The sequence below is a fragment of the Cervus elaphus genome, chromosome 20 (genome assembly GCF_910594005.1).
Source record: "Cervus elaphus chromosome 20, mCerEla1.1, whole genome shotgun sequence".
In the NCBI taxonomy this organism is placed as follows: Eukaryota; Metazoa; Chordata; class Mammalia; order Artiodactyla; family Cervidae; genus Cervus; species Cervus elaphus.
Window position 1 is genome coordinate 71,295,707 of NC_057834.1, and position 26,781 is coordinate 71,322,487.

Consider the following 26,781-nt stretch of genomic DNA (forward strand, 5'->3'; position numbering starts at 1 on the left):
CCAGTGAAGTGGTCAAGTCCTGTTTTTGTCCTCTACGTGACAAGTTCCACCCAGCACACAGAGCTTCCGTCTTCCTTTTTATGCCTCATTTTTCAATAGGAACTGGGATTTCTCAGCCTTGATGCAGTTGATATTTTAGATGCGGAAGCTGTCCTCTCCCTGTGGGATGTCTAGCAGCATCCCCAGCCTTCACCACTAGAGGCCAGTAGCACCCATTCCTTCCCCACCCCTCACCCCCAGACTTGGCGACCAAACATGTCTCCTATCCTTGTCGCCTTAAGATCTCTGAGGGAGAAATCTCCCCCTCTCTCTTGAGAACTACTGCTTTGAACCAGCATCCACAAACTACCAGATATTGGAGGAAAGTCCCTAACATAAGAGAAGGCAAAACTAATCAGGAAAGGGATTTGAAAAAAGGACTGGGGAGGGCGGAGGAGGAGATTTTGAAGGAAAACAATAATGTTTGAGAAATGAGAGGACATTGTATCTTTAAAAAAAGAATGAGATCTACTTTTTAAAAGCCCTCATAGAATAAGAAAAACCTTTGGCTATTAACATTTAGTTATAGGAATTAAAAAATCAGAGTATTGGAAGATCATATTCAGGAGCTCTACTGTAAATAAGAACAAAAAATAAAAACAGTAGAGGAAAGGTAAGAAAATTAAATAATTAAATTAGAAGTTGGAGGTCTGCTATCAAAAAGACCAAGGACATGGGGGAAGTTGTTTTCTTTTTAAGTGAAGACCCAAGGAAAATTCCTAGCACCTGAAGGACATGACCTTCAAACTAAAGGGCTACCCCCAAGCCAGTTAAAACTGCAGTCACAACAAGATATATCATCATACTATTTCAGAACTAGTGGTTAAAGAGGAAAATTCCAAAAACATCCAGAAAGAAAAAGGAAAGGAGTTACGTTGGAGGTTCTGATGGCATTCAGAATGAGCGTGGAGAAATGTCCTCAAGCTGCTTCCCCATAAGTCCTTTCACAGAGGACGTGCTCCACCAAAACAAGGGGCATCCAAGAAGGAGGAAGGCTTTAGTCCAGGACCCTGAGAGCAGCAAGCGGAATTCTCAGGATGCAGGGAAGGAGTTCCGTGTGAAGACAGCCATGTTCAGCAGGCCCAGAGAGAGAAAGGACCATGCTGATTGGAGTGTGGAGGAGGGACAGCTCTGGAGCTGGGGTGTTGGGGGGCGGTGGGGGGTGGGGGAGTGGTAGCTTCTCCAGAAGGGTAGGGGGACGCGAAGAGTGAACCTGGAAACGTAAGGAAGGTGGGAAGTGCAGCACTCACACAAACAAATGGAGGTTGTGTTTGACAAGAATCACAACAGCTGCTTAAAGCAGTCGGTTAAATTTACAAGGCAAGAAATTATTTCAGATTTAGAAACCCAAGACCATCTTAGAATGTTTTCAGTTGCAGAAGAGATTTAAGTTAGCTGGTATTAAGATTGTACAAAGTGGGTAGAGGAATCATCTTAGCGTTATGAATAATGGTTGATTTTCAGTTTTGTTTGAACATTTTCTGTGTTTTCTAAAGTTATAATTAGAAAACAAAGTGTTTTGGAGGAGGTTTTTTTTTTCCTGTTTGTGTTTTTAGAAATAAAGCTGAGAAGAGAGAAAAGCCCTAGTGGAAGTAGTAATTTTCTGAATACCCACGTTTCATCAGCACTAATATTTTGGGACTAGTATAATTTTTTGGAAGCACATTACTTTTTCTGTTACTTTAATAAATAGGGATCTTTTGTATCATCTTTTAGCCTGTCTGTATGATTCAGTGACAGTTTCGTGATTGCAGGACTCATCGACCAGTACTTCTGAAACAAACATAATGTGCTTCTATTTAACGACACCTGCTATTTTCCACAAGGTGGGGTGCTAACTTCACACAGTGAACTGAGACTGTGTCTAACTGCTGAGACTTCTAAATCTAATGCTAATGCACTTGGTATCTCTCTTACATAATTCCCAGGCAGTCCTAAAAGAAGTAAGTTTGTGAACTGTGTAAAAGCAGTTATGGGGTTTTGTTTCCCTTTCTGAATTGTGTGTTACAGTTCATGGTTTAACATATTTACCTTCTTAGAGCGTGACCAGTGTATACATGCACTTTTCCTCTTTATAGTGGACCTTAACTGTATTCAATTATAGGTGAAGGTAAAAAATACCTCTGATTTAGAAGAGGATCACTCTAGATGCCTGAAATACCTTAAATAGAAAGTATCTAAAATGTTTTGCACTTGGAGATCCTGCAGTGGCTCTTTGAATGAATGAATGATTCTTTTTAAAACAGTACAGCAGATAGATGTATAATATATGGTTCTCAAATATTTTAAGTAGCTTAATCTCTTAAACTCCTTCCCAAATCTTAATTGTCACATCCTCCATCTCTGCAACAAAGGCAAGTTAGTTTAAACTTTCTTTGAATCAGATTCTGAATTGATGTTATTAAAATAACTGTAAATAGCATATTGCATTTATTTCAACCTTCAGGTAACTTAGCTGTCTTCCCTGTGCCAGTGAAATTTGTATGGGCGTCTTACAACATGTAGAGCTGGTAACATTTTACAGTATGATGCTGTTGTTTTTCCATTTTAAAGCAAATTAAAAACATTATAATAACCAGTGTTTTAGTCTAAATATTTACATAAATAGCATACTTTAAAAACTCATGGGCCCAAGCATACAGTAATTTCTGTTGTTGTTGACACAAAATCAGGATGTGGCCTGTTTCCTTTTATCCTTCCTTTTGCACAAATGGAGATTCTTTGGTCACTTTTAGCCTTTAAGCTCCAGGAAATAATTCTGGAGCCGGTAGTCACAATCCTCCCAGGGACAACATGGTTCTAAGCCCTGCAAGTAGTGAGGCTGATCGGTGGTGGTTTCAATCACCAACTGACCAAAGAGCTGAGCACACAAAGGAGGCAAAAGCGGAAGAGGGGGTGCCAAGGGTCTTCACTTGTCCTTCAGGGATGGGAGAGGTGCCTGAGTCATGGCAGAAAGTGACGATCCATGAAGTGACCTATGACGAAGGAGCCCTGGGTTCCAAGCTGGGTCCTGCTGATGACCAACCACCTCTATCACCTTGTGCAACTTAGTCTCTCTGGACCTCAGCCTGTCACTGTGAAGGAAGCCAGGAGGCCTGGCTGAGACCAGGGATCCTCAACAAGCATCCGTGATCCCACTGTTGGCTGTCAAGTCTGACTTGTCTGAGACAAATGAGGCCTCTGCCCCAGGCCAGGTTACCCTGAGACCTGTCAGTGCCTGCCTAGAATCTAGATTTCCCAACACTGCCTTTTCCTAGATTCCCAGTTGTCTAACTCTGTCTGCCACCCTGCCAAGTCAACCCATTGCCCATATTCCCGTACAAATCCTTGTCTGCCCCATCTCAACCTGAAAATTACCTGTGTGTGTTCTCTGACAGGTGGCGCTAGTGGTAAAGAACCATCCTGCCAATGCAGGAGACATAAGAGATGTGAGTTCGATCCCAGGGTTGGGAAAATCCCCTGGAGGAGAGCGTGGCTGCCCACTTCAGTATTCTTGCCTGGAGAATCCCATGGACAGAGCAGCCTGGCGGGTTACAGTCTCTAGGGTCGCAAAGAGTCGGACATAACTGAAGCATCTTAGCACACACTTTCTCTGACACTGATATATTTTGTACTTAGAGTGTTTTTTTTTTGTGACTCAAAATTATGCTCAAAACCAAACCATAATGATATGCTCTCAGTCTGTTTCCCCTTTTACCATCACTCCCCTAGAAACCTGAGAGTCAGCCCAAGCTCCCCATCTTCCTTAAATCCCTGATGCCTGCCTCTTGCCCACTCCAGTCCTTCACCTTAGTGTTATGAGTACCCATTAGGCCTTCAACATCATTCTCCTGATGTATTTCAGTTTCTCCCAAATGCTTTCCCTTCTCTGGTTGAGACCCCTCAGCAGGGCCTCTCTATCCACTCTCTTCATACTTTCCTTTTTAACATCTTCAGTATCTCCTCTTTGCCTTTAGATTTGAGCACATACTCTTCAGCATGGCTTTGGGGGCCCTACTTCTCAAGCTCCATTTGCTGCCGCTCTCTGCTCTTTACATGCCAAAATCTAGTCCCCCAGGTATTCCATGCCACTCCATGCCTCCCTGCTATGAACATGCCAGAAGAGTCTCTTTCCCCCTCTGCTAGACCTGATAAATCTCATATTCTTCCAAGTTAGATAAAATAGCTCTTCCATAAAGCTTGACTTGGTTTATCAAAGTATTAATTCATCATTTCTTACTTGGTGCTAACATTATGTTTAATAATTATGTCTCTTATTGTATCAGTCTCTCTGGTTGCAATTATTAATGGTCCTGTGTCGCTCTACCAGACGGCAGTGAGTTCCTTATAAATATTTTACTTACCCTTGTGCTCCCAGCCCGATTCTGTCACCTGGTAGGTGCTCTTGGGAGTTTATCTGAGCTTACAATGAAGAGTCTGGCTCTGATAGCCAGTGTCATAAATGACTGCTTCATCTATGATTTGAATATATTTTCCCTTTGAAGCAGAGGAAAATAGTCTTTAAATTCATACCATTTTAAAGCTAAAAGGAAGGGTGTCTCAACTGCAAGTGCCCTAAAACCAAACTCAAAACTGGCTCGAACAGTAAAGAGAATGTTTTGACTTACAACAAGGGAAAAATTCAGTCTTGTTTCTGGCAAGACTTGGTCCAGCTGCCCAGGGAAGTCACCAAGGATAGTGGTGTGTCTCTGCTTCATCCTCCGCAGAGTCATCGCCGTTGGGCCCCCCAGTGCTGCCTCCAGCAGCCCCCAACGCTCCCCCCAGGAGAGCAAAGAGCGTTAGCACCTTCCAGCTTCATGTCTTTGCCCTAACTGTCTAAGGAAGAAGAAGGTCTCTTATAGCATGTCGGAGAGGGAGAGAGAAAGCGTCTTTTCCCCCAAAAATCCAAGCTAACATCTCCTGCCTAATGATCTCCAACTGGGTCACGTTCCCATCTTTCAGCTAATCATCACAGCCAGAGGTGAGCGTCGTTCCCTGGTGCTGAAGCTATTCCAAGTCTACTCTTGGAGCTACAGGTTGGGGCTTAAGGAGACGGGCTAAAATCCCACCAAAAGCATCAGACTGCAAATGTGAGCAAGAGTGAATTACCCAAAGGAAAAATCAGATTATTGCTGGCAAAAGAAAGAGTCACTAAAAGGCTGGAAAAGGACAACTAATGTTCATCATGAAGGACTTTAGAAATCTTTTGGGCCAGATTCCCATAATTGTTTCAAGAACAAACTTCTTTTTTTATTTCCCTGAAGCCTGAGACCTCCACGTAAGAAAAGAGCTTCTCAAGGTAAAGTGAGGAGTGAGTGCAAGTCGTGGGGAAGGGCTGGAGCAGCAGCCTTGTCTTTGACAAGTCAAGCTTGAGGACCAGTTGTGGGATCGTGATGGCTGGTTAAGGATCCCTGATCTCAGCCAGGCCTCCTTGCTTTCCAGTGAGAGACCTGAGGTCCAGAGAGGCTAAGTCAACCGGGTTTCAGAGCTGATTATCTGAGCGGAACCCAGCTTGGAACCCACAGCTCATTCATCCTAAGTCACTTCACGGTGCATCATCATCACCTACCGTGAAGTAAGCAGCTACCAAGTTCTGGAAGGACATGCATATAAAACCTTTTTTTTGGTAAATTATGGTCATCTTGATTTCAGAGTAGTTGAGTGAATCATCCAACATACTTTTACCGTATATTATACTTTTCATTATTAAAAAGAGCAGTTATGAAAGAAAGCTGAAACCATTTTTGGTTGAATAGAATTTTACCATTTTCAGTTTGTCTAGTTTCCAAGATTCTGTACTAGCATGGCATTCACTAAATAATAAATGTATTGTACGTTTCAGTGTGTGGTAACAGCAAAGAATGACTTCATAGACCACTTGACCTGCTCTGTTGTGGGTTTATGATGCCATCTGGATTCCTTGGTGGAATTATTTCCATCTAAATCACTGTAAACTCCTATTTAGCTTGTCACAAATCTAAAGCCAGATATGTTTGTGGTTTTTAGCAGTGATGTAATTCTGAAAGACACTTTGAAAGTTACAAGTTGTCATATAGCCTTAGCGTTTCACTTAAGTGTTCCACGTAATTCCAGACAAGCTAGAAGGTTGAAAAAAAAATCTATTGCTCTATTTTTTTTTTTTTTTTAACTCTTAAACATTCCGCCTTTGCTGTCTATCTTGCTACTGTGGATTTGGTTATACATCAATCAAGTATGTGTGGGGAACACTGGGAGGCTCTGTGGGCTACATAGTAATGTAAGCCTGGTCCCTGCTACTTCTTAATGAGGAAGCTTATATAGATAGATGGAAAGGATGTCTCTAACCATATGGTGAAGAGAGAATAAGAGAGTCTCTCTTTGTCTTTTATATCACTGCCAATTGTGTAGAAGAGACTGGATCACATTGCAAGATGCACACATACTGCAGGGTGGCCACGTTGACCCACACGGAAAGGACTCAACTATGACATACTTTCGAGGAGGGTGTGACCTAGTTGGCTGCCAGGTAGGAGCAGCGGCAAAACGGCAGAACCTGCCAACAGGGACTTGGGGCCTAAGAGTCAACAGAAAAGTCTGAAGGTTTCTAAGGCCCTGTGTTTGTGTTCTGAATGTTCCCCAGAAAGGCGTGGGGGCAGAGGGAGTCATTGGTAACAGTGGCAGGTGGGGGAGGGGTGCCAAACCTACAGTGCAGGCCTGGAGAGCAGTTCCCATGGAGATGCAACACACCCTGGGGGCGGAAGGCTGGGGACACGTGGGGCAGTGGGTTGCCAAACAGAGAAGGAAGAGGAAATGGGTCAGGATGGGTAGCTGGCTGTCTTAGAAACCCCAGGAGGCCGGGAAGCACAGCTCCAGGGGCAGCTGGTTCAACTAGCTGTGTGTTGGGGAGTCAGGCTTCTCAGCAGAAAGGTCTAGGGACCCAAGGCCGGGGTTCCAGTTCTGGCTGTACCACTTGCTGGCTCTGTCCCCCTGGGAAAGTTCAGGCTTCTCATTTGTGAAATGAGGAGATGGGATTAATTCGTGCTTTAGGTTCCTGAGATGTTATGAGATAAAGAATCAGCATCCTCCCCAGCAGAGACCACAGGTTGGGACTTCTGGAAATGTTAATGACACTCGTTTATCTACTCAGTGGTGAAGAGCACGTGTGACTCATGAAACACCATGCTGTGTGCCAGCATCAGGAAACCCTGTCCTTTCATTGGCGCTCTCGCTCTGGAGGGAGAGGCAGGGAGCCGTCAAACCATCACAAACAAGTTAATTTGTTACCAGGAACCGCTATGAAGATGGTAAAAGAAGACAGTGTGGTGGGGGGAGGGTGCAACCGTCTATTTCAGGGGGGGTGCTGATGGAGGAGAACTGAATCCTCTCTGAGGAGAGAACATTCAAGAGAGACCTGACTTGCAGGAAGGAGCTTCCTAGGAGACAGTCCAGGGGCAAGGTAGACCGCTCAGAAGAAGCAGAAAAGGCCCTCAGGAAGGAATGGGTCCGACACATTCAGACAGCAAAAAGGAGAGCAGTGTGGTTAGGGTGAGCGGGGGGCGGTTGGGGAGGTAAGCCAGCACCAGACGACATGGGACCTTGGAGGCAGTGGTAAGAAAGTTGGATCTCATCCCAAGTGCAGCGGTAAGCCTTTGGAGGGTTTTAAGCAGGAAAATGAAAGGAAAGATCTGCTGTACATTATGAAAAGATCACTCTGGAGATTCTGTGAAGGATAAAATGAAGGGGTGCAAGAGGAGAAGCAGAGATGAATTAAGAGGGAACTGTAATAGTGAGAGGTGTGATGGTTTGGACCATGAAAGTGGCAAGGATGTAGGGAAGAAGTGGATAGATAGGAATGTGTGTAGAGGTTTGGGAAGAAGGAAACAGGGGGACAGTCCCCCCCACCAGCCTTCGTCTCTGCTGGTGCCAACATAGATCTTCATGTCTATTCAGGAAATCTGTTTATGATAGAGTCTCCTGTTCATTTGTCAATTTCTGGTTTGGGAGTGCAGGAGTATCCTGTTTTGGTAGCAAATATAAGAGTTCAGTTTCAACTTGTTATAGAAAAAAAGCCTAGTAAATAGAGGAACACCAAAACAAGTATGTATTTTTTGCCCAGTAGAATGGATTGAGGGCCAGTTTAGCAGTCCACAGTGTTTCTCAGAGGAAGAACTTTCCCTGGGTCCCTGTAAGAATCCAGGAAAAAGCTGACCCTGCTTGGGTCGTGTGGCCACTCCCAAATCAAATGTTAGGTCTGGGGATATGGTTCAGTGGGTAAAATGATGAGTGAAGCATCCTTTGTGTCCTGCCTCCCATTAATAAGACATAAAAAAAGGGTCAGGGACAGTTTCTTCAAGGCAAAGGTACAGACTAACAAAAACAATATGTCTATAAAGATGCCTTCACTTGAATTGCTCCAGATGCCACAAGTCCTCAGAATGCCTGGTCATAGCCAAGCCTAAATTGTAGCTCTCTGAAATTATTCCTTTCCTTTGTCTTCAAAGGAACTTTGGTGAAGACCAAAATATAAGCATTCTGTCAATTAGTTTTCCTCATTTACTTCTTTATATATTTGAGTATCTTCTGAAACTATATAAAGTAATAAAAACTCTCTTAAGATTTTGTCCTGGCCTGGTTCTCAGTATTTCTTCTAGGTGACATGGGACATCAGACAGACACCCAGCACCAACTTCTGTGAATCAGGCATGGGTAACTTGAGGGCTCTGTCCATGTCAGGATGGCCTCAGGCTTCCCTCCACTTGACTGTATGCCTGCACATAGGTTAGCACAGACCCAGTGGGCGTAGAATTTTTCAGACACTTTTAGACACACCGTGGGAGGCTCTCCTTTAACCTCACTCCCTTTCCCTGTGTGCTCACTCATACCTCAGGCATCACATCACTCCTCTCTCATGGACCTGTTTTCTGGGGAGAGGATCCACAAGGGCTAAGAAGTTCCTTGAGGCCCTTGTGAATGGTCGGTTCCACAGAGAGAAGTCTAGGCCGTGTACCCGGGTCTTGTTCATTTGTCGTTGGTTCCTTCTCATCTCCCTTAGGGTTTCGTGCCTCTTGACTCTGGCTGTTTGTGAACTCTCAATCCTGGGCTGTGCTTGGGCATTTTTCCTCTAGCCCCAGGAATTCCCGTTTATTGAGTAGGTTGTACAAATAAGGCCCAAGGAAGCACTCTGAAATTGCCTCCTTTGTGTCATTTCTTCATTCCCTGTCTAAATACACCTCAGCTAAGTGACAGGAAGCTTGAATTATTTTCTGTTAATATGCAATAATGTACGAATCATTTATTCAGTAAATTTGCATTGCTCAAATACTCATAAGCACTGAGATTGCAGTGATTCAGGTTCTTGGCCTCTTCAGGTAAATTATATTCTAGTGGAGCAAACAGTCAGACATGTGGAGGAAACATATAACATGCCAGGAGAGTAAGTAGAATAACTTTAAAACAAAAGGCAAGCCTGGTGTTTGGAGGAGAGAGGAGTGTGTATACCGGTGAGAGGAGAAGGGTTGTGTAGAAAGATTAGTCGGAAAAGGTGCCTCTGAGAACTGATCTGATGGAGTTGGCTGGGAAGAGACTTGGATTTGGAGAGAAATCTCTATTTTGGTAGGATTGCCAGTTACCTGAAAATTTAGATGGTATCTGGAGGTACCGGCCTGTCTGGTGTGAAGCCATAAGCCAGAAAGTGGCACCATATGTAACCACCACCACTCACCCTGGCCACACATCCCCTGCAAGTAACCATCATGGTTCTGACCCCTTGCCTAGCTCAGTCCTTACTACCCGCCTTTCTCCACGCTGGGCACCACCTCTCTGTTTTCCTGTTTATTGTACTAGTAGAATTTCCAGGTTGGCTCTCTTCACAGCTACCACTTAAGCTCTCATCCTTGATGGTAATGTAGGTTCTTGCATCACATTGCCTTGGACTATGCTGAATAAATTTTCTTTCCTATCTCTAGGATGAACCTACCTACTCATTGCCTACCCTATGGCTAACAAGATACTCTGTCACTAAAATTGAGACACTTCTGAGAGCAGAAGGAAGTATTATTTATAACTATGCTGGGACTACAGGTATAAACTGGGACCGTCCTGTGCAAACTGGATGATTGGTCACTGTATGCATGTGGTGGTGGGCCCAGTTATCTCCAGCTCATGAGTGGAACCAAGACCCCCCCTTCCCAGCCTGGCATCTGATCTGAAGAATGAGATTGGGCTCCTTACATGGGTCATCCAGAAGTCAAATATCGGTCACCCCTCTTCAGTCACGACCTTGTCTTTTCACCCTCAGGCCTGTCCTTCTAGTTTCCATCAAGGAGGCCCCAGAACATGCTTCCACTAGTTTCCTTTCTGCTGGGAATGGACTGGAGACTTCCAGAACCTGTTTTCTCAGCTTCTTCAAGCTGCCACCTGGGATGAGATGTAGGCTTTTCTCCCTTGTCCTGGTCTCAGAGAGCTGTCTCCAGACCCTTGCATAGGCCCTAGAAGGCCTGTGTTTTTGCCTCTCTGGGGTTCAGGAGTCAGAGGAGTGGACTTTCAAGCCAGAGTCAAACCAAATCTCCCTTCCAACCCCTCAGGACACTAAAAATACCCCCCAAAATATTGTTCATTGCTTCTTTACATAGCTATAAGCAAAGAAGATGCAGTGTGTGTATGTATATTAATAATAGAGTGAACTAATGCTATTTGCAGCAACATGGATGGTCCTAGAGCCTGTCATACTAAGTGAAGTAAGAAAGAGAAACACAAATACCATAAATATCACATATTTGGAATCTAAAATATGACACAATAGACCTTATCTACATTCACAGATATAGAAAATAAACTTGTGGCTGCCAAGGTGGGGATGGCAGAGGGATGAAGTGAGAGTTTGGGACTAGCAAATGCAAACTGTTACATATAGAATGGATAAATAGGAAGATCCTACTGTATAGCACAGGGAACTACACACTCAATATCCTGTGATAAACCATAATGGAAAAGAATATATATATATATGTATAACACAGTCTCTTTGCTATACAGCAGAAATTAATACAACATTGTAAATCATCTAAATTTCAATAAAATAAAAATTTTTTTAAGTTATATTGCTCACAGCTTTAAAAGATTCAAGGAGCATAGTAAATACCCATGTTTTTTGAATAAAATATTGTAGATATTAAGATCAGGCCTCAAATTTTGGAAGTAACACCCAAAAAAAACCTTTATAATAAGACTCAACTGAGTTATTTTTACTGTAATAATAATGGCATCTTACTGAGTTACTTCTCCAAACTTTAAAGGTGGGTATTATGTAATATATGGTATATGTTCTGTGATACCTGTTCACAGCACTTCTGACCCAAAAGGTTTCTGATGCGGGATTTTGTCTCTGTAGCGCTGAAATCTAGACCCCATGTGCCCACAGTGCAGAAAGCCAAATTCTGACAGCCGGAGTTTGCAGCCAAGTAAGGGTTTACTGCCAGGCACCAAGTAAGGGAGTGAGAGGCAAGCCTCAGATTCATTCCCACTTTTTCTTCAAGTTAGGGGTTTTTTTTTTGTTTTAAGGGCAAGCACAAAGACTGATATGAATTGGCTTGTGACATTTCTTAATCATAGTTTTGGGGGTCAGGATGTTGGGTTTTGTGAGTCTCAGATCAGGTAGTCCATGGCTCAGGAGTCTGTTAGCTCATCTTGCCCTGAAGAAACAACCTGGGTTTGTATGTTAACGACAGAAACATATACTAGTGATTTTAGTACATTAACAATGATTACTGACAATATATATTTTAGTCATCGGACACTGGTAGGATTAGTGTTCAGTTAGCATAGGATTGAGGTCAAAGGGGACAATAAAAGGAACAAAGATTTGGATAGAGAGATTAGTCATAAACTCAGTAAGGGAACTCAGTTTTAGGGGAATTTAGTTTCAGCTAACAGGACTATTTTACCCATTACATGTTTTCAATGAATAATCTCCACAAATTAGGCAAACACAACCTCCAGCAAAATTCCTTACAAGTTTGTCCTCGTTTGAATTCTGCTCCTTGTGTGGTCTATAGTTTGGTAACTATTTTTATTATTTTCTCATTGAACATTTAGTACCTTAATCCTTTGGAAGAAAACAAACACACTGATATAGTAAATGATTAATAAGTAAATAATAATAGTGAATAACATATTGAGCCCAGAGCTTTTGTTCTTCACTGGTGTAGCATGAAAGAAAGAGGGAATATCCTTTATCATCATATGTAAAAGAGAGTGGTCACATGTGTACCCCATTTTCACTTTATGCTGAATTCTAGGAACTACATAGATGCCCTCCTGGAGGACAGCATAAGCCTTCACACATGATTTCATGCCTTATGAGGCTCAGACTGGGTGGTCCGTGGCTCAGGGACCAATTTCTTCATGCAAATACTAATATGTGTACCAGTATGTATACCAACACACATAACTGTGTGATTTGTTAATACATATTGGGTCATATTAAACATACTGTCCTGCAACGTGCATATTCACTTTGACAACTTATCTGGGCACATCTTCCATATCTGTTCATATAAATCTATATCATTTGTTCATGTATCTCCATATATTTCATTGCATGGACTTTTCCTATCCCTATTGGAGGATATTTGGGCTGTTTCCAATTTCCACAAATACAGTGATAAAGTGGATAGCATATGGATAAATCTGTGGGATGTATTTCTGGAAGCAGAAATGCTGGATCAAAAATAGACACACTTAAAATTCTGATAGATATTCCCAAACGGCCTTCCCCAAAAGTTATATCAATGTGTTTGCCAAGGGAATGTAAATGTCTATTTCCCTATATCCTCAGTAACATTAAATATCCACAATCTCTGCCAACTCGGTAGGTGAAAAATAACTCATTGCTTCCTGTTGTGTTTAATTGTTAACCATCTTTTCAAATGTTTGACTATGTTTCCTGTTTAGAATTATCTATTCATCTCTTTTGCCCATCTTGATACTAGGTTACTTGTCTTATATATTAATTTGTAATGACTCTGCATATCAGTATGTTAAGGTCTTTACATAAAACATATTTTATAGAAAATTTCCCTTAACTATTGTCAGCAGGCTTCCTTGGTGGCTTAGACCATAAAGAATCCACCTGCAATGCAGGAAACCCAGGTTTGATCCCTGGGTTGGAAAGCTCTCCTGGAGAAGGGACTGGCTACCCACTCCAGTATTCTTGCCTGAAGAACTCCATGGACAGAGGAGCCCTTCAGGCTGCAGTCCATGGGGTAGCAAAGTGTCAGACATGACTGAGCGACTAACAGTTATTGTCAATATTGACTTTAACATCTTGAATCATATTTAGGAACTTTTTGTGGTAACCCAATGATGTGTGTTGTATAAAGCACGAAAAAGGCTTAGTTTAAAAGTAATTCCTAAGAAAGTTAAAAGTAATCAAGAGAGCATTTCCTGTTTGTACAAATGTTAACTGTTACTATGTTTAACTTCTGTATCAGTGGCCCAGTTGATTTGGATTTTTGCTGTTTCCTTCCAGTTTCCTGAATACTATGTTCACCGCATTCCCAGAAGCCGGGAGGTCCAGCAATCCTGGCTGTCCTCAGTGCTCACCACCTTGTACTCCATGTGGCTCTCCTTCCCCCTGACTTACCGAGTGAAGCCAGATCTGGTACGTATCTGGTACCAGATACCAGATTTGGTATTTGGAGGGGAGCGAGGGTCACTCTCCTGTGGATGCTTTGTTAGTAATAAGACAACTTGTTTTCTTAAACAGCTACCATTTATCATTGCACTAGATACTGTACCAGGCCTTTTACTAACGTGTGCTGAGATTTATCATTTCAATGCACTTTGCTGAATGAGGTGAGGAATTTGTCTTCCTTGTCTGGCTATAACTTGAACTCTGAACTTGCCTTCTCCCCCACTCTCTGTCTGATGGCAGTAAGAACTAACAGAGCATGGTCTTTAACCAATTTTGCTCCTGTCCACCTGTGGTTCCTGAGCCAACATCGTGTGCTTACTTGTCAGCTGGAAAAGAGCCAGTTTTTTATTCCTTTTCAATACTCTTCTTGTTTTGTCAAAACTCTTTTACCAGTACTCTGTAATGGCCTATTGAGAACAGAATCTAAAAATGTGTGGATATATGTATCTCATTTACTTTGCCGAATTCTTGCAGCAAACACAACATTGTAAATCAATTATACCCCAGTAAAAATTTTAAAAATTAGCAATCTAGTAGGCAAATAAAACTCTGTTACCAGAAATTATATGCAATGGGCAGAATGTCATACACTCCCAAGTTTTGATAGGAAAGTAATACAGAAGATAGAAATGTGAAAACCTAATTAGTGCACTATGTTAAACCGTATCTTCCTTATCTATAATGGTCTTAAATTCTCTGTGGATGAAGTTCTGTTACTAAATTCTAAATGCACTTCAGTGTAAGGCAGATCAGCAGATATGTTATCACAATAGTGTAGACAGCTCTTAAATAATATTGTCATTCCTGTTAAGGCAGAGTCCATTAATCTGTGTAGCCTTAAAGAAACTCTTGATTAGCTTACCTTATAGATGATTTCTGGCACAGTGAATATTGTTTTCATGAATAGTTGGACAAAAATGCACTTAGCTCTGATGATTTTGAAAGCTCTCTATCAGTTTGGTCTTTGCCTCTCACCAACTGAATTGCCATTCAAGTGCCTCCTTTAGATTAGAATTTTAAAACCAGAATTTTGTATATGAATAATTTAGATTGTTTTTAAAAGCTATAATTTATAGGCAGTGAAATGCACAGATCTTAAGTATATAATTTGACTATATCTCTTATCAAGATATAGAACATTTCTATCACCCCACTGGCCCCTCCCCAAGCAACCAATTTCTGGTGATTTCTATCACCGTAGATTAATTTTGCTTATATTTATTTTAAAATTTTTGACAAAGTAAATTTATCTCACAGTCTCCAACCACATTTTTAGTGTGTAAAATTCAGATGCTTTCTGAAAGATCATTAGTGCTCTTAAGGGGCTTCTCTGGTGACTCAGTGGTAAAGAACCCACCTGCCAACACAGGAGACGCAAGTTTGATCCTTGGGTCAGGAAGATCCCCTGGAGGAGGAAATGGGAACCCACTCCAGTATTCTTGCCTGGAGAATTCCATGGACAGAGGAGCTGGTAGACTATAGTTCATGGGGTCACAAAAGAGTTGGACATGACTGAGCAACTGAGCACACACGTGTGTACTGCTCTTAACGATTTAATTATTCCTGAAACTTAAGAGAGAAAATGGAAGGAAGAAAAATGATCTTCACATTTTAAGCTGGAAGTTTTGAGTTTACATTTACCAAGTCACTGGGGACATGGCCACTGTCACAGGCAGCAGCCAGGTTGAGTGTGATGACTTGAGGACGCTAAGGTGTGAAAGTGAGAAGGAGGCAATGACTGACGTGTTGGCTGATGTCTGCTGTGGACGTGGAGAACTATGGTGTCTGCCTGGCCCAAGTGTTTGATACCCTTGTAGTGGAAAGAGTAGTGGGTGGGGTATTAGGACACTTGGTCCCGGGCTCGTTTTGGCTTTTTTTGATTTTAGATCCTTTCTGGGCATCATTCTCTACCTTAAAACAAAAGGACTGAACTAGATGTCCTCTTAGTTTCCTTCAAACTTAGTCTAAAATTTTATGAGTGCCATAAATTTGCCTATAAAGAGTGGAAGGGAGAAAAAAAACACATTATGTTTCTAAAGGAATAAGAGGGGGAAAAGGAGGGAATGTGAGGTACTTATTTCCATTTTAAACTGAGTTTTCAAAATTATTTCAAACCTGAACATTGTCCAGTCTGCTGTTCTGATATGGTTGGCGTCACAGAATGAACTTCCACTTAGTGAAAGTCCCTTTTACACACCCACCAAGTTAATGGGTAAAAGGCCTTTTTTCCTACTTCAAAAGCGGAACTACAACACGCAGCTCTCTCCTGTATTCATCCTTGACGTTTTCTTTTTTTAAAAATTTATAAATGGCACTAATTCTTTTGAATATTTTTGCCCTTTTAAACTGAAATATATTAAATCTATAGTGTTGTGTTAGTTTCAGGTATGCAGAAGAGTGATTCAGTTATGTGTGTGCATGTATATATGTTCTTTTTCAGATTCTTTTCCATTATAAGTTATTGCAAGATATTGACTATAGTTCCCTGTGCTATACAGTGGGACTTTGTTCTTTATCTCTTTTATGTATAGTGGTTTTTTGTTTTTTTTTTTGTATAGTGGTTTTTATCTGTTAACCTCAAACTAATTTATCCCTCCACCCTCTTCCCCTTTGGTAACCAAAAGATTGTTTTCTATGTCTGCAAGCCTGTTTCTGTTTTGTAAATAAGTTCATTTGTATCTTTTTTTTTTTTTTTTTGGATTCCACAAATAAGTGATATCATATGGTATTGTCTTTCTCTGACTTATTTCACTTAGTATGATAATCTCTAGTTCCATCCATGATGCTGCAAATGGCATTGTTTCATTCTCTTTTATGCTGAGCAATATTTCTTTGTATATGTATGCTACATTATTATCCATTCATCTGTTGTGCATGCTTACATTGCTTCCATGTCTTGGGTATTATACATAGTGATGCTATGAACATGTATCTTTTCAAATTAACATTTTTATCTTTTCTGGATCTGTGCTCAGGAGTGGGATTGCTAGATCATATGGCAACTCTGTTTTTAATTTTTTAAGAAATGTCCATACTGTTTTCCTCAGTGACTGCATCAATTTACATTCCCACCAACCGTGCAGGAGGGTTCCCTTTTCTCCATGTCCTCAGCACTTATTATTTGTAGACTTTTTGGTGATGGCATTCTGACTCGTGTGAGTTTTGATTTTCATTTCCTAACAGTTAATGATGATGAGCATCTTTTCATGTACCTGTTGGCCATCTATATGTCTTCCTTGGAGAAATGTCTCCAGATCCTCTGCCCATTTTTCGATTAGATTGTTTGGTTTTTCGTTATTGAGTTGTATGAGCTGTTTGTATATTTTTGAAATTAAGCCCTTGTTGTTTGCTTCATTTTCAAATATTTTATCCCCATCTGTAGATTGTCTTTTTGTTCTGTTGAGGGTTTCCTTTGCTGTGCGAAAGCTTATAAGTTTGATTAGGTCCTATTTGTTTATTTTTGCTTTTATTTCTATTGTCTTAGGAATATAGTCTGGTCATTTATGTCAGAGAACGTTTTGCCTATGTTATTTTGTAGTTTTATGGTATCCTGTCTTACATTTAAGTCTTTAAGCCATTTTTAGTTTCTTTTTGTGTATAGTATGAGGATGTATTCTAACTTCATTGATTTACACGTGACTGTCCAGCTTTCCCATTACCTCTTGCTGAAGAAACTACCTTTTCTCCATTGTATATTCTTGCCTCCTTTGTCAAAAATTAATTGACCGCAAGTGCCTGGGCTTATTTCTGGGCACTCTGTTCTGTTCCATTGATCCATATGTCTGTTTTTGTGCATTCTTATGACTTTGATCAAAGTTTCTTTTTTACTTCTGTTAAAAAAAAAAAAAGAAAACCCCCCTTTTAGAAACAATAGTAAAATCAGACCTTAAATTACTTGAGTTGTCTGAACAGCAAGGTTATTTTCTGCTTCACCTCAGTTGTATGCACCTGAGCCAGTAAGTTGACTCTCCATTCAACTGTCTCTATTCTTACTTTGTCATCTGTGAAACAGAAATAAAGTCACTTTCCTTGTTTCAGAGTGAATGGTGAATAAAAGAACATTTCAACATTTTTTACATGGAAATTCCATCTGGTGTATAATAGCTGATATTTATTGACCACACTTATATGTGCCAGGCTTGGTCCTTAGTACTTGCATTCCTGCTGTGTGAGGTGGGTAGTACTGTTATGCCCATTTAATGGAGGAGGAAACTCAGGCTCTGTGAGACAGGAAGCTACTTGCCCAGGGTATGCAAAACCAGGGGAAAACAGAGCTAGGTCTAGAATCCAGGTCTTTCTGATTCCACAGCCCAGAGCCTTAACTACTGGACTGTATGCCCCATTCTGGCTCACCGTGGAAGGTGTATTCATTCATGTAGGCCAATTAGAAGTCAATTAATAAATTACTTTTAAAATAAATTATGTTAAATATCAGTCCTCTAATTGAGTATGTAAATTTAAATATAACCCAGCAGCTCAAGTCAAGTACTTGCTTTCATAGTAGATTTAATAAAGAATCTAATTGAATAATAGTATATATTTCAAAATTAAGTATCATATATATTTGTCAAAATAGAATATTTTTAGAATTCAAAATGGATAATTCAAATAAGTATTAATAAAGAAATATTACAGAATTTTACAAATGAGACAGATGTGGAAAATTGAATTCGTATTTATCAGTTTCCTGTAGAAAAGCATATGTAAAACCATTGTAAGAATATGTAATATTATATCTTAATTTAACTTTTTGAATGAGACAGTAATCAAAAAACTCAGGTTGTTTTGAGGGAAAAGTGTAGAATTGTGCTTGTTGAACATGTATTAAAAGGCATGCTTGTTTTGGGGACTTCCCTGGAAGTCCAGTGGTTAAGACTCTGAGCCTTCAATGTAGGGAGCTTGGGTGTGATCCCTGGTCAGCAAACTAAGCTCCCACATGCCACTGCAGTGGAAAAAAAAGTCATGCTTGCTTCTTCTAAGCCAATTATTAGATGAAAAGCATCTTAGAGGAAAGGTTATAAACTCTGTTTTGGAGGCCTGAATCTAATCTTTACTAATTGGAATGGATGGTTTCTTCTTTTACAAGGTCATGAAATACTTTTTAGGTGATTCTGATATTTCACATATCATATTTTTCCAAGAAATATGGCTTTGCCAGGCATCCTGTGAATGAGTCGTAAGTTCCTAAGAGTTTCCTTGAGTCTAAAAAGACAATTGAACAGAAAATAGATCATTGGTTGCCAGCATCTGAGGTGGGGGAGGGACTGACTATAAAAAACTTGAAGGAACATTTTTGGGTGAAAAGCTGTTCTATATCTTGATTGTGGTGGTGATGGTGGTGGTTGTTAATTACATGTGTTTGTCATAACTAAGACTTGTGTGCTAAAAAGGATAAATTTCACTCTATAAATTATATCTTAATAAATATCAGTTTTAAAATCTGAATCATGGCTGAAAGCCTCAAATATTTGCCTCCCAATAGCTTCATGTATAGCATGTAGTTATCTTTGAGTAAAAGTGATTTGGTGAATCGTTGCTTACTCCTCCCTGCACCTCACCACGCTAGTGTTTTTAAGACCCTCTCTAAGTGGCACAAACACCAGAGTCAAGTTACAGCATTTGTCTAAAATTTCTAACACAAAATTCAACTCCTTTGCTGAATTACGAATCTGGGTCAGGGAACATCTCTAGCAGCCAAAAATGACATAGTTCATCAAATGAACTGAGATTTCTAGTCATTTCAATCACTTGTTATTTTATGTTTGTCTCGGTAACCTTGGAAGCAGTAAGTAGAGTTGGTCAAGTTTGTGATGCTGTATTATATGTTTGATTCTAGGTGAGTCTGTCATCATCAAAGAGTTAGTTATTGAAAGTATATGTTAAATGCCTACGGCTTTCCCCCTTGTACTGCTTATCCACTTGTACATCCAATAGGCATCTGAAACTTTCTTGGTTCAAAGTAGTAGGTATTTCCTGTTCTTCCCAGGTGGCACATTGGTAAAGAATCCGCCTGCCAAAGCAGGAGACACAAGAGACGTGGGTTTGATCCCTGGGTTGGGAAGGTCCCCCGGAGAAGGAAAGGACAGCCCACTCCAGTATTCTTCCCTGAGCACTCGCATGCACGTGCACACACACACCCATATGTGCATGCTAAGTCACTTCAGTCACGTCCAGCTCTTTGTGACCCTATGGACTGTAGCCTGCCAGGCTTCTCTGTCCCTGGGGGTTCTCAGCATACTGAAGTGGGTTACCAAGCCCTCCTCCAGGGGAACTTCCTGACCCAGGGATCAAACACACACTCTTCCCCATCTTGGTAAACTTACTAAAGTCAAGTTCTCAGGAGATATCTTTGATTTATCACTGCCACACCCTACTCCTGTTCAACAGCAAGCCCTGCCAGCCATGTCTTCACAATTTATCATGATTTCTGTCTGTTTCCGTCCGTCTTCCCTGTCCCCCTGCCATCCAGCACCACCCCATCCCCATTGCATAGTCTCCTGTCTGCCTGCGGACATTCATAACCCCCTGCAGTTTCACCACTCAGCAGCCGGTGTGATTTATAATGTAAATCAGAGTCTGTTACTCCTCACAGAATGCCGTTACGTCCCTCAGTCTTCTGTGTTCTTAGAATAACATCCAGATTTCTCACTGGAGCCTGCATGCTCCAGCCTGACCAGCTTCTCTGACCTCTTCTCCTCCTCCTCTCTTTCCCTAGTTTTCTATGTGCCAGCCAGACCTGCCCTTTTTCCTCCCCCAACAAACCCATCTGATTCATGTCTCAGAGCCTTTGTACAGGCCGTTCCCTGTGTGTGGGGCTCTTCTCACCTGCTCTAAATGTGACTGGCGCCTTTTTGTTCTCTGAGCTCAAATGTTCCCTCCTCATAAAGGCCTCCCCTGATACAAGCCCTTCCTCCAGCTCACATCCTCACCTCCCTATGAGCCTGCCCTGCTTTAATTTCTTCATAGTCCTAATCCCAATTTTTTTAAAAAAGCTATTTTATGTATGTGCTTGTCATTCCATAAGAAACTGCAGCTGCTGTGTTCATTGTACTGATTCAGCAGTGCCTGGCGCTTGGTAACCTCTCAGTACGTATTTTTGATGAATGGTCCAGTCACTGTGGTAAGTTACTGGTGCCTTACGGTGCTAAGTGAACACTGCTATGGGAGTATCACAGAAGAACTCAGAGGTTCCCTCATTCACAAATGGTGGTCAGGGACCCTGCTGTGTGACAGGATTTATCCTGAGTGTGAGAAGTATGAAAGTAAGCACAGCAGACAGCAGTCTTGCCCACAGCTGGGCTATTATAGAGCAATAGGTCCTCTCTGGGGAGCTGGATATGGCTTGAGAGTGGAGATGACATTTAAGCAAAGATGGATAAGAGTTAATCAGTCATAGAATAGAAAATGATCATTTTAAGAGTAAAAGATTAATAAGTCAGTTGAGTGATATGTATATAAGATTGAAGTCTTTAGATTATACCTTTATTAATTAGCATTTCACATATAATATTTTATTGTTATTAGAAATTAATGAGATCCAAAACTTAAGACCTGAATGCAGTAACAAGGTAGTCATTTTTATAAAGTTAATTATTATGGGTACTGTTAAGATGACATATGGGACTTTTTTCTTTATAAAACCCCATTAGCAGATTTTTTTTCATTGAAGTGCAATAGTATTTAAAGGAAATGACCACTTAAACATTTTATTGATTTATCATTTTGATTCATGTGAATGGAACACCTTAAAGTCGTATTTTTAAAAAATATTACAAAAATAAAATTTTTTCAGCTCTCCCTGTGTCAGTTACTATTCTATGTGCTTTACATATATTAACTCATTTAATACCCTTAGCAGTCCTGTGACACAGTACTCTTCATCTCTGTTCTATGGATAAAAACTCCAAATCCAGAGAGGTCTAAGTAACCAAGGCCACAAACATAGTCAGAGTAGCATAGTTCCAGTTCTCTTAGAAATGTATCAGGTTCTGCCAGAATTAGATAACTTATTCAATAGAAACTTAACTAGTATTTTTTTATTTTTTAATGTCTGTATTGCAGCAGCACTGAAAGTAGCGCTGGCTAAATAAAATACAGCCAGTGTCCTCAGGAAGCTTGTATTTAGTTAGCTTCAAGGAAGATGAAATAAAGAAATAACAGGTGGACATGAAATAGTAATTCTGTTGGGGGGGGGGAAGCCATTTAAATCAGAAATAGTTCTTCCATCTCTTCAGCTTGCACCTTGTTTGGTAGCTGAGATTCTTTTAAAAAGCATTTGAGTAGATTTTTTTAGCATTTTTTGTTTTAAAATGATTACAGATTCCAAAAAGTTGCAGAAATAGTACATCGCGTTCCAGGTACTCTTCACCAAGCTTCCCCTAGTGGTGGTCTTATATAACTGTAGTGCAAAATTGATATTAGTATAATACTGTTAGGGTCTTCCCTAGTGGCTCAGCTGTAAAGAACCCTCCTGCCATGCAGGAGACGTGGCAGGAGCCACGTGTTTGATTCCTTGGTTGGAAAGATCCCCTGGAAAAGGAAATGGCAACCCACTCTAGTATTCTTGCCTGGGAAATTCCATGGACAGAGGAGCCTGACAGGCTACAACCCATGGGGATCACAAAAGAGTCAAACATACACTAGTACACACACTCTAGTAATTTTCTAAAACCAAACTTTGTGTGTGTGTGTCCCCATAATACTATTAACCAGACTAAAAACCTTATTCAGTTGTCACTGTTTTTCATATGTGTTCGTGTGTGTGTGTGTGTGTGTGTGTAGTTCTGTGGTGTTTTAATCCATGTGTCAAAGTCGAGGTACATAACTGTTTCACATCACTGCCAGAGAACTGTACTAGCCCTGTTCTAGCCCCAGTCCATGTTCTATGGTAGCCATTAATTCGTTTTCCATCACTATAGTTTGTCATTTCAAGAATATTCTATAAATGGAATCACCCAGTATGAAACTTTTTGAAATTTACTTTTTACACTGAGCTTAATGCCCTTGATATCCATTCAACTTTTTAATATGTATCAATAATTCCTTTTTATTGTTAAGTAGGATTTCATCCTATGGATGTTCTACAGTTTGTTTAACCATTTATACTGAGGGCCATTTGTACTATTTTTCAGTTTTTTTGCTGCTATGAATAAAGCTACTGTGAATATTCATACATAGGTTTTTGTGTAGACACATGTTTTCATTTCTCTGAATAAAGGCCCAGGAATAAGATTTCTGGGTCTGATAGAAAGTACAAATTTAGTTTTATAAGAAACTGCCAAGAATTCCCTGACGATTCAGTGGTTAGGATTCTGCACTTTCAATGCCGAGGGCAAGGGTTTGATCCATAGTCAGGGAACTAATATCCCACAAGCCTCACAGCCAAAAAAAAAAAAAAAAGCCAAACTATGTTCCATAGTGGCAATACCATTTTACATCTCACTAGCAACTTATGAGAGATCCAGCTTCCCTGTCTTCTCTCTGGCATTTGGTATTATCAGTATTTCTTAGGTGTGTAGTGATATACCATTGTGTTTTTAATTTGTATTTCCATAATGGCAAATGATGTTGAACATCTTTTCATGTGCTTATTTGTCATTAATAGCTCTTCTTCACTGAAATGCTTGTTCATGTCTTTTGCCCATTTTCTGATTGAGTTTTTCATTTTACTTTTGAGTTTTGTATATTCTAGATATTCGACTGTTGTCCAGTATGTGGTTTACAAATATTTTCCCTCACTTCATAGCTTGTCTTTTCATCTTCCTAACAAGGTCTTTCACAAAGCAAAACTTTTTACTTTTGATGAGGTCTAATTTATCAAATTTTTCTTTCATAGATTATTCTCTTATTGTCATGTCTATAACTCTTCATCCAGCCCTCAATCACAAAGATTTCCTCATATTTTCTTCTAAAAGTCTTATAGTTTTATGTTTTATGTTTAAATGTATGAATCAATTTTTGTATCAGGTGTGAGGTTTAGATGAAGGCTTACTTTGCCTATGGATGCCCAGCGCAGTTTGTTTTTTTAAAAAAAGAAATGAAAAGGAAAACTTTCCTTCCTCCATTGAATTGCTTCTCCCTTTTGTTAAAAATTAGTTGGAGGGACTTCTCTGGTGCTCCAGTGGTTAAGACTGCTTGCTTTCTCTGCAGGGGACTCAGATTGAATCCCTCCCTGGTCAGGGAACTAAGACCCCACATGCAGCATGGTGCAGCCAAATAATTTTTTTTGAAAGAATCATTACTAAGTATAAAAAAAAAAAAATCAACAAAGAAATCAGAAGTTTAAAAAACAAGGTAGTTGGGTGTGTTTGTGTGAAATTTCTGTTGTGTTGATCCCTGTGTCTCTCCTTTCTGAATACCACTCCCTTGTGGTTGCTATAAGATGTAAACCTTAACTTCAGGTAGAGCGATTTCTCCTACTTTATTCTTCTTTTTCAAAATTGTCTTAGCTATTCTGATCCCTTTGCCTTTCAATATAAACTTTAGAATAAGTTTTTCTATATATAAAACAGAGTTTTGCTGGGATTTTGATAGGAATTGCATTATGTGTATAGATCAATTGGGGGGAAATTGACATCTTTACTATATTGAGTCTTCCAAAATGTGAACATGGCATGTCTCTTCATTTATTTAGATCTTCTTATATTTTATTCATCAATGTTTTGTCATTTTTCAGCATCTAAATTATGTGCATGTGTTTTGAATTAATATCTTGATATTTCATTTTTTTGGAAAATTGTAAGTTATAAATGGAATTGTGTTTTTAATTTTGGTTTCTACATGTTTGTTCCTAACATACCAAAATACTGTTGATCTTTGTTTATCTCACTCAGATTCTGTGATCTTGCTTTTCTAAATAGATTTTCTTGGATTTTCTAGAAAAATTATATTTTTTGCAAATAATAAAGTTTTATTTCTTCTCTTCCAATCAGTATATAATTTATTTCTGTTTCTTTATTGTGCTGAGTAGGACTTTTAATATTATGTTTAATAAGAGTGATGAGAGCAGCTTTGTCTCTTTTCCAATTTTAGGGAAAAAGCATTCATTCTTTCACCACTGATTATGATGTCAACTCTAGGTTTTTTATAGATGCTCCTTGTCAAATTGAAGAAGTTTCCCTTTTGTATTAGTCAGAGTTCTCCAGAAAAACTGAACCAGAAACAATAGGATAGGATTTTACTCAGCCTTTTTGTACTATTTAGGTGTTCAGCTTAACACATTAGGGAGAACAATGCACTTTACTCAGTCTACTGCTTGAAATGTTAATCGTAACCCCAAAACACCTCACTGACATTGTTGTTGTTCTGTCGCTAAGTTGTGTCTAACTCTTTGCGACCCCATGGACTGCAGCATGCCAGGCTTCCCTCTCCTCTTCTATCTCCCGGAGTTTGCTCCAACTCATGTCCATTGAGTCTATGAAGCCATCCAACTGTCTCATCCTCTGTCACCTAAATAGATTTTCTGGGATTTTCTAGACAATCATATTTTTTGCAAATAGGAAAGTTTTATTTTCTTAATTTATTGCACTGGCTAAGACTTCTAGTATGTTTAATACTTTCCCAGCCTCAGGTTCTTTTCCAGTGAGTCGGCTCTTCACACCAAGTAACCAAAATATTGGAGCATCAGCTTCAGCATCAGTCTTTCTAATGACTATTGAAGGTTGATTTCCTTTAAGATTGACTGGTTTGATCTCCTTTGACCAAATTCTGGGCACCTCATGGCCCAGTCAAAGTGACATGTAAAATTAACCATCACAACCTCTATTCCTAGTATTCTGATAATGTTTTTTATTAATTACATTAGTGAAAAATTATTAATGACAAAATGAATTTTGTCACAAACTTTTTTTGTTGATTGATACAGCCATGAATTTTTGCTAGCTGTTGGTACAATACATTGAGAGATTTTCAAATACTGAAACAAAACAAAACTGATTTCTGGGATGAATTCTACCGGATCATGGTGTGTAATCATTTTTGGGTATAGATGGGTTTGATTTGCTAGTAATCTGTGAGAATGTCAATGATGATGTCCATGAGGGATATTTGTTATTAGCTTTCTGTCTTAGACTTTCAGCTTGGTATTGAAATTAAGCTGACCTTATGAAATGATTGGTAGGTGTTTCACCCTCCTTATTTTCTGAAAATAATTATGTAGAATTTACGTCAGTGCTCCTTTAAATGTTTGGTAAAATTCTGCAGTGAAAACATCTGGTCCTGATGATTCCTTTTTCAAAAGCTCTAGCTACAGATTACATTTCTTTAATAGTCATAGGATTATTCAGGTTCTCTGTCTCATATTGAGCGAAATTTTGTAGTTTGTGGTTTTTAAGGAATTGTTCCATTTAATCTAAATTTTCAAATTTATGTGCATAGAGCTGTAATATTCCCTAATTTTTCTTTTTTACAGGTTTAGGGTCTGTGGTTATAGCTTTGGTCTCATTCTTGATATTGGGTTTTCTCTCTTTTTATATTTGTCAGTCTTACTAGAGACTTATCAGTTTTATTGATCTTTTCTAATAGTTGGCTTTTTGTTTCATCTATTTTCTCTTCTGTTTATTTTTTCCTTTTTGTGGCTGTCTTGGGTTCATTTTGCTCTTCTTTTTCTAGTTTCTTAAGGTAGGGACTTAGATCACTGATTAGGCCTTTCTTCTTTTCTAATGTAAGCATTTAGTATTTTAAATTTATCTTTAAGCACTGCTTTAGCATCATCCTGTAGATATATTTTCATTTTGTGCTAAGTTTTGTTTTTGTCCTTTGATGCTTCTTCTTTGACCCATGGATTATTTAGCATGCTCTAATTTCTATTTGGAGATTTTTTTTATCCCTATTACTGATTTCTAGTTTGATTGATTTTGGTCAGGGAACACACTCTGGTTTTAAATATGTTGACTTAATGTTTTGTGATCTAGGATATAGTCTATCTTGGTGAATATTCCATGCGTGCTTGAAAAGAATGTGTGTTCTGCCGTGTTGTACAGGATGTTCTATAATTGCCCATTAGATCATTTTGATGGATGATGCTATTGAGCTCTTCCATATTTTTGCTGATTTTCCATCTAATAGGTCTGCATATAACTGTGAAAGATGTG

At 39.7% G+C, this 26,781-nt stretch overlaps 1 protein-coding gene across 1 annotated transcript in view; it reads left to right on the forward strand.

Annotated features, from left to right (window-relative positions):
* ALG14 (ALG14 UDP-N-acetylglucosaminyltransferase subunit) overlaps positions 1 to 26,781 on the forward strand; it is a 97,419-nt gene that overhangs the window by 21,821 nt on the left and 48,817 nt on the right. The window contains exon 3 of the mRNA XM_043876628.1: positions 13,526 to 13,657. Within this exon, the coding sequence (XP_043732563.1) occupies positions 13,526 to 13,657 (132 nt within the window). The remainder of the gene's footprint in view (positions 1 to 13,525; positions 13,658 to 26,781) is intronic.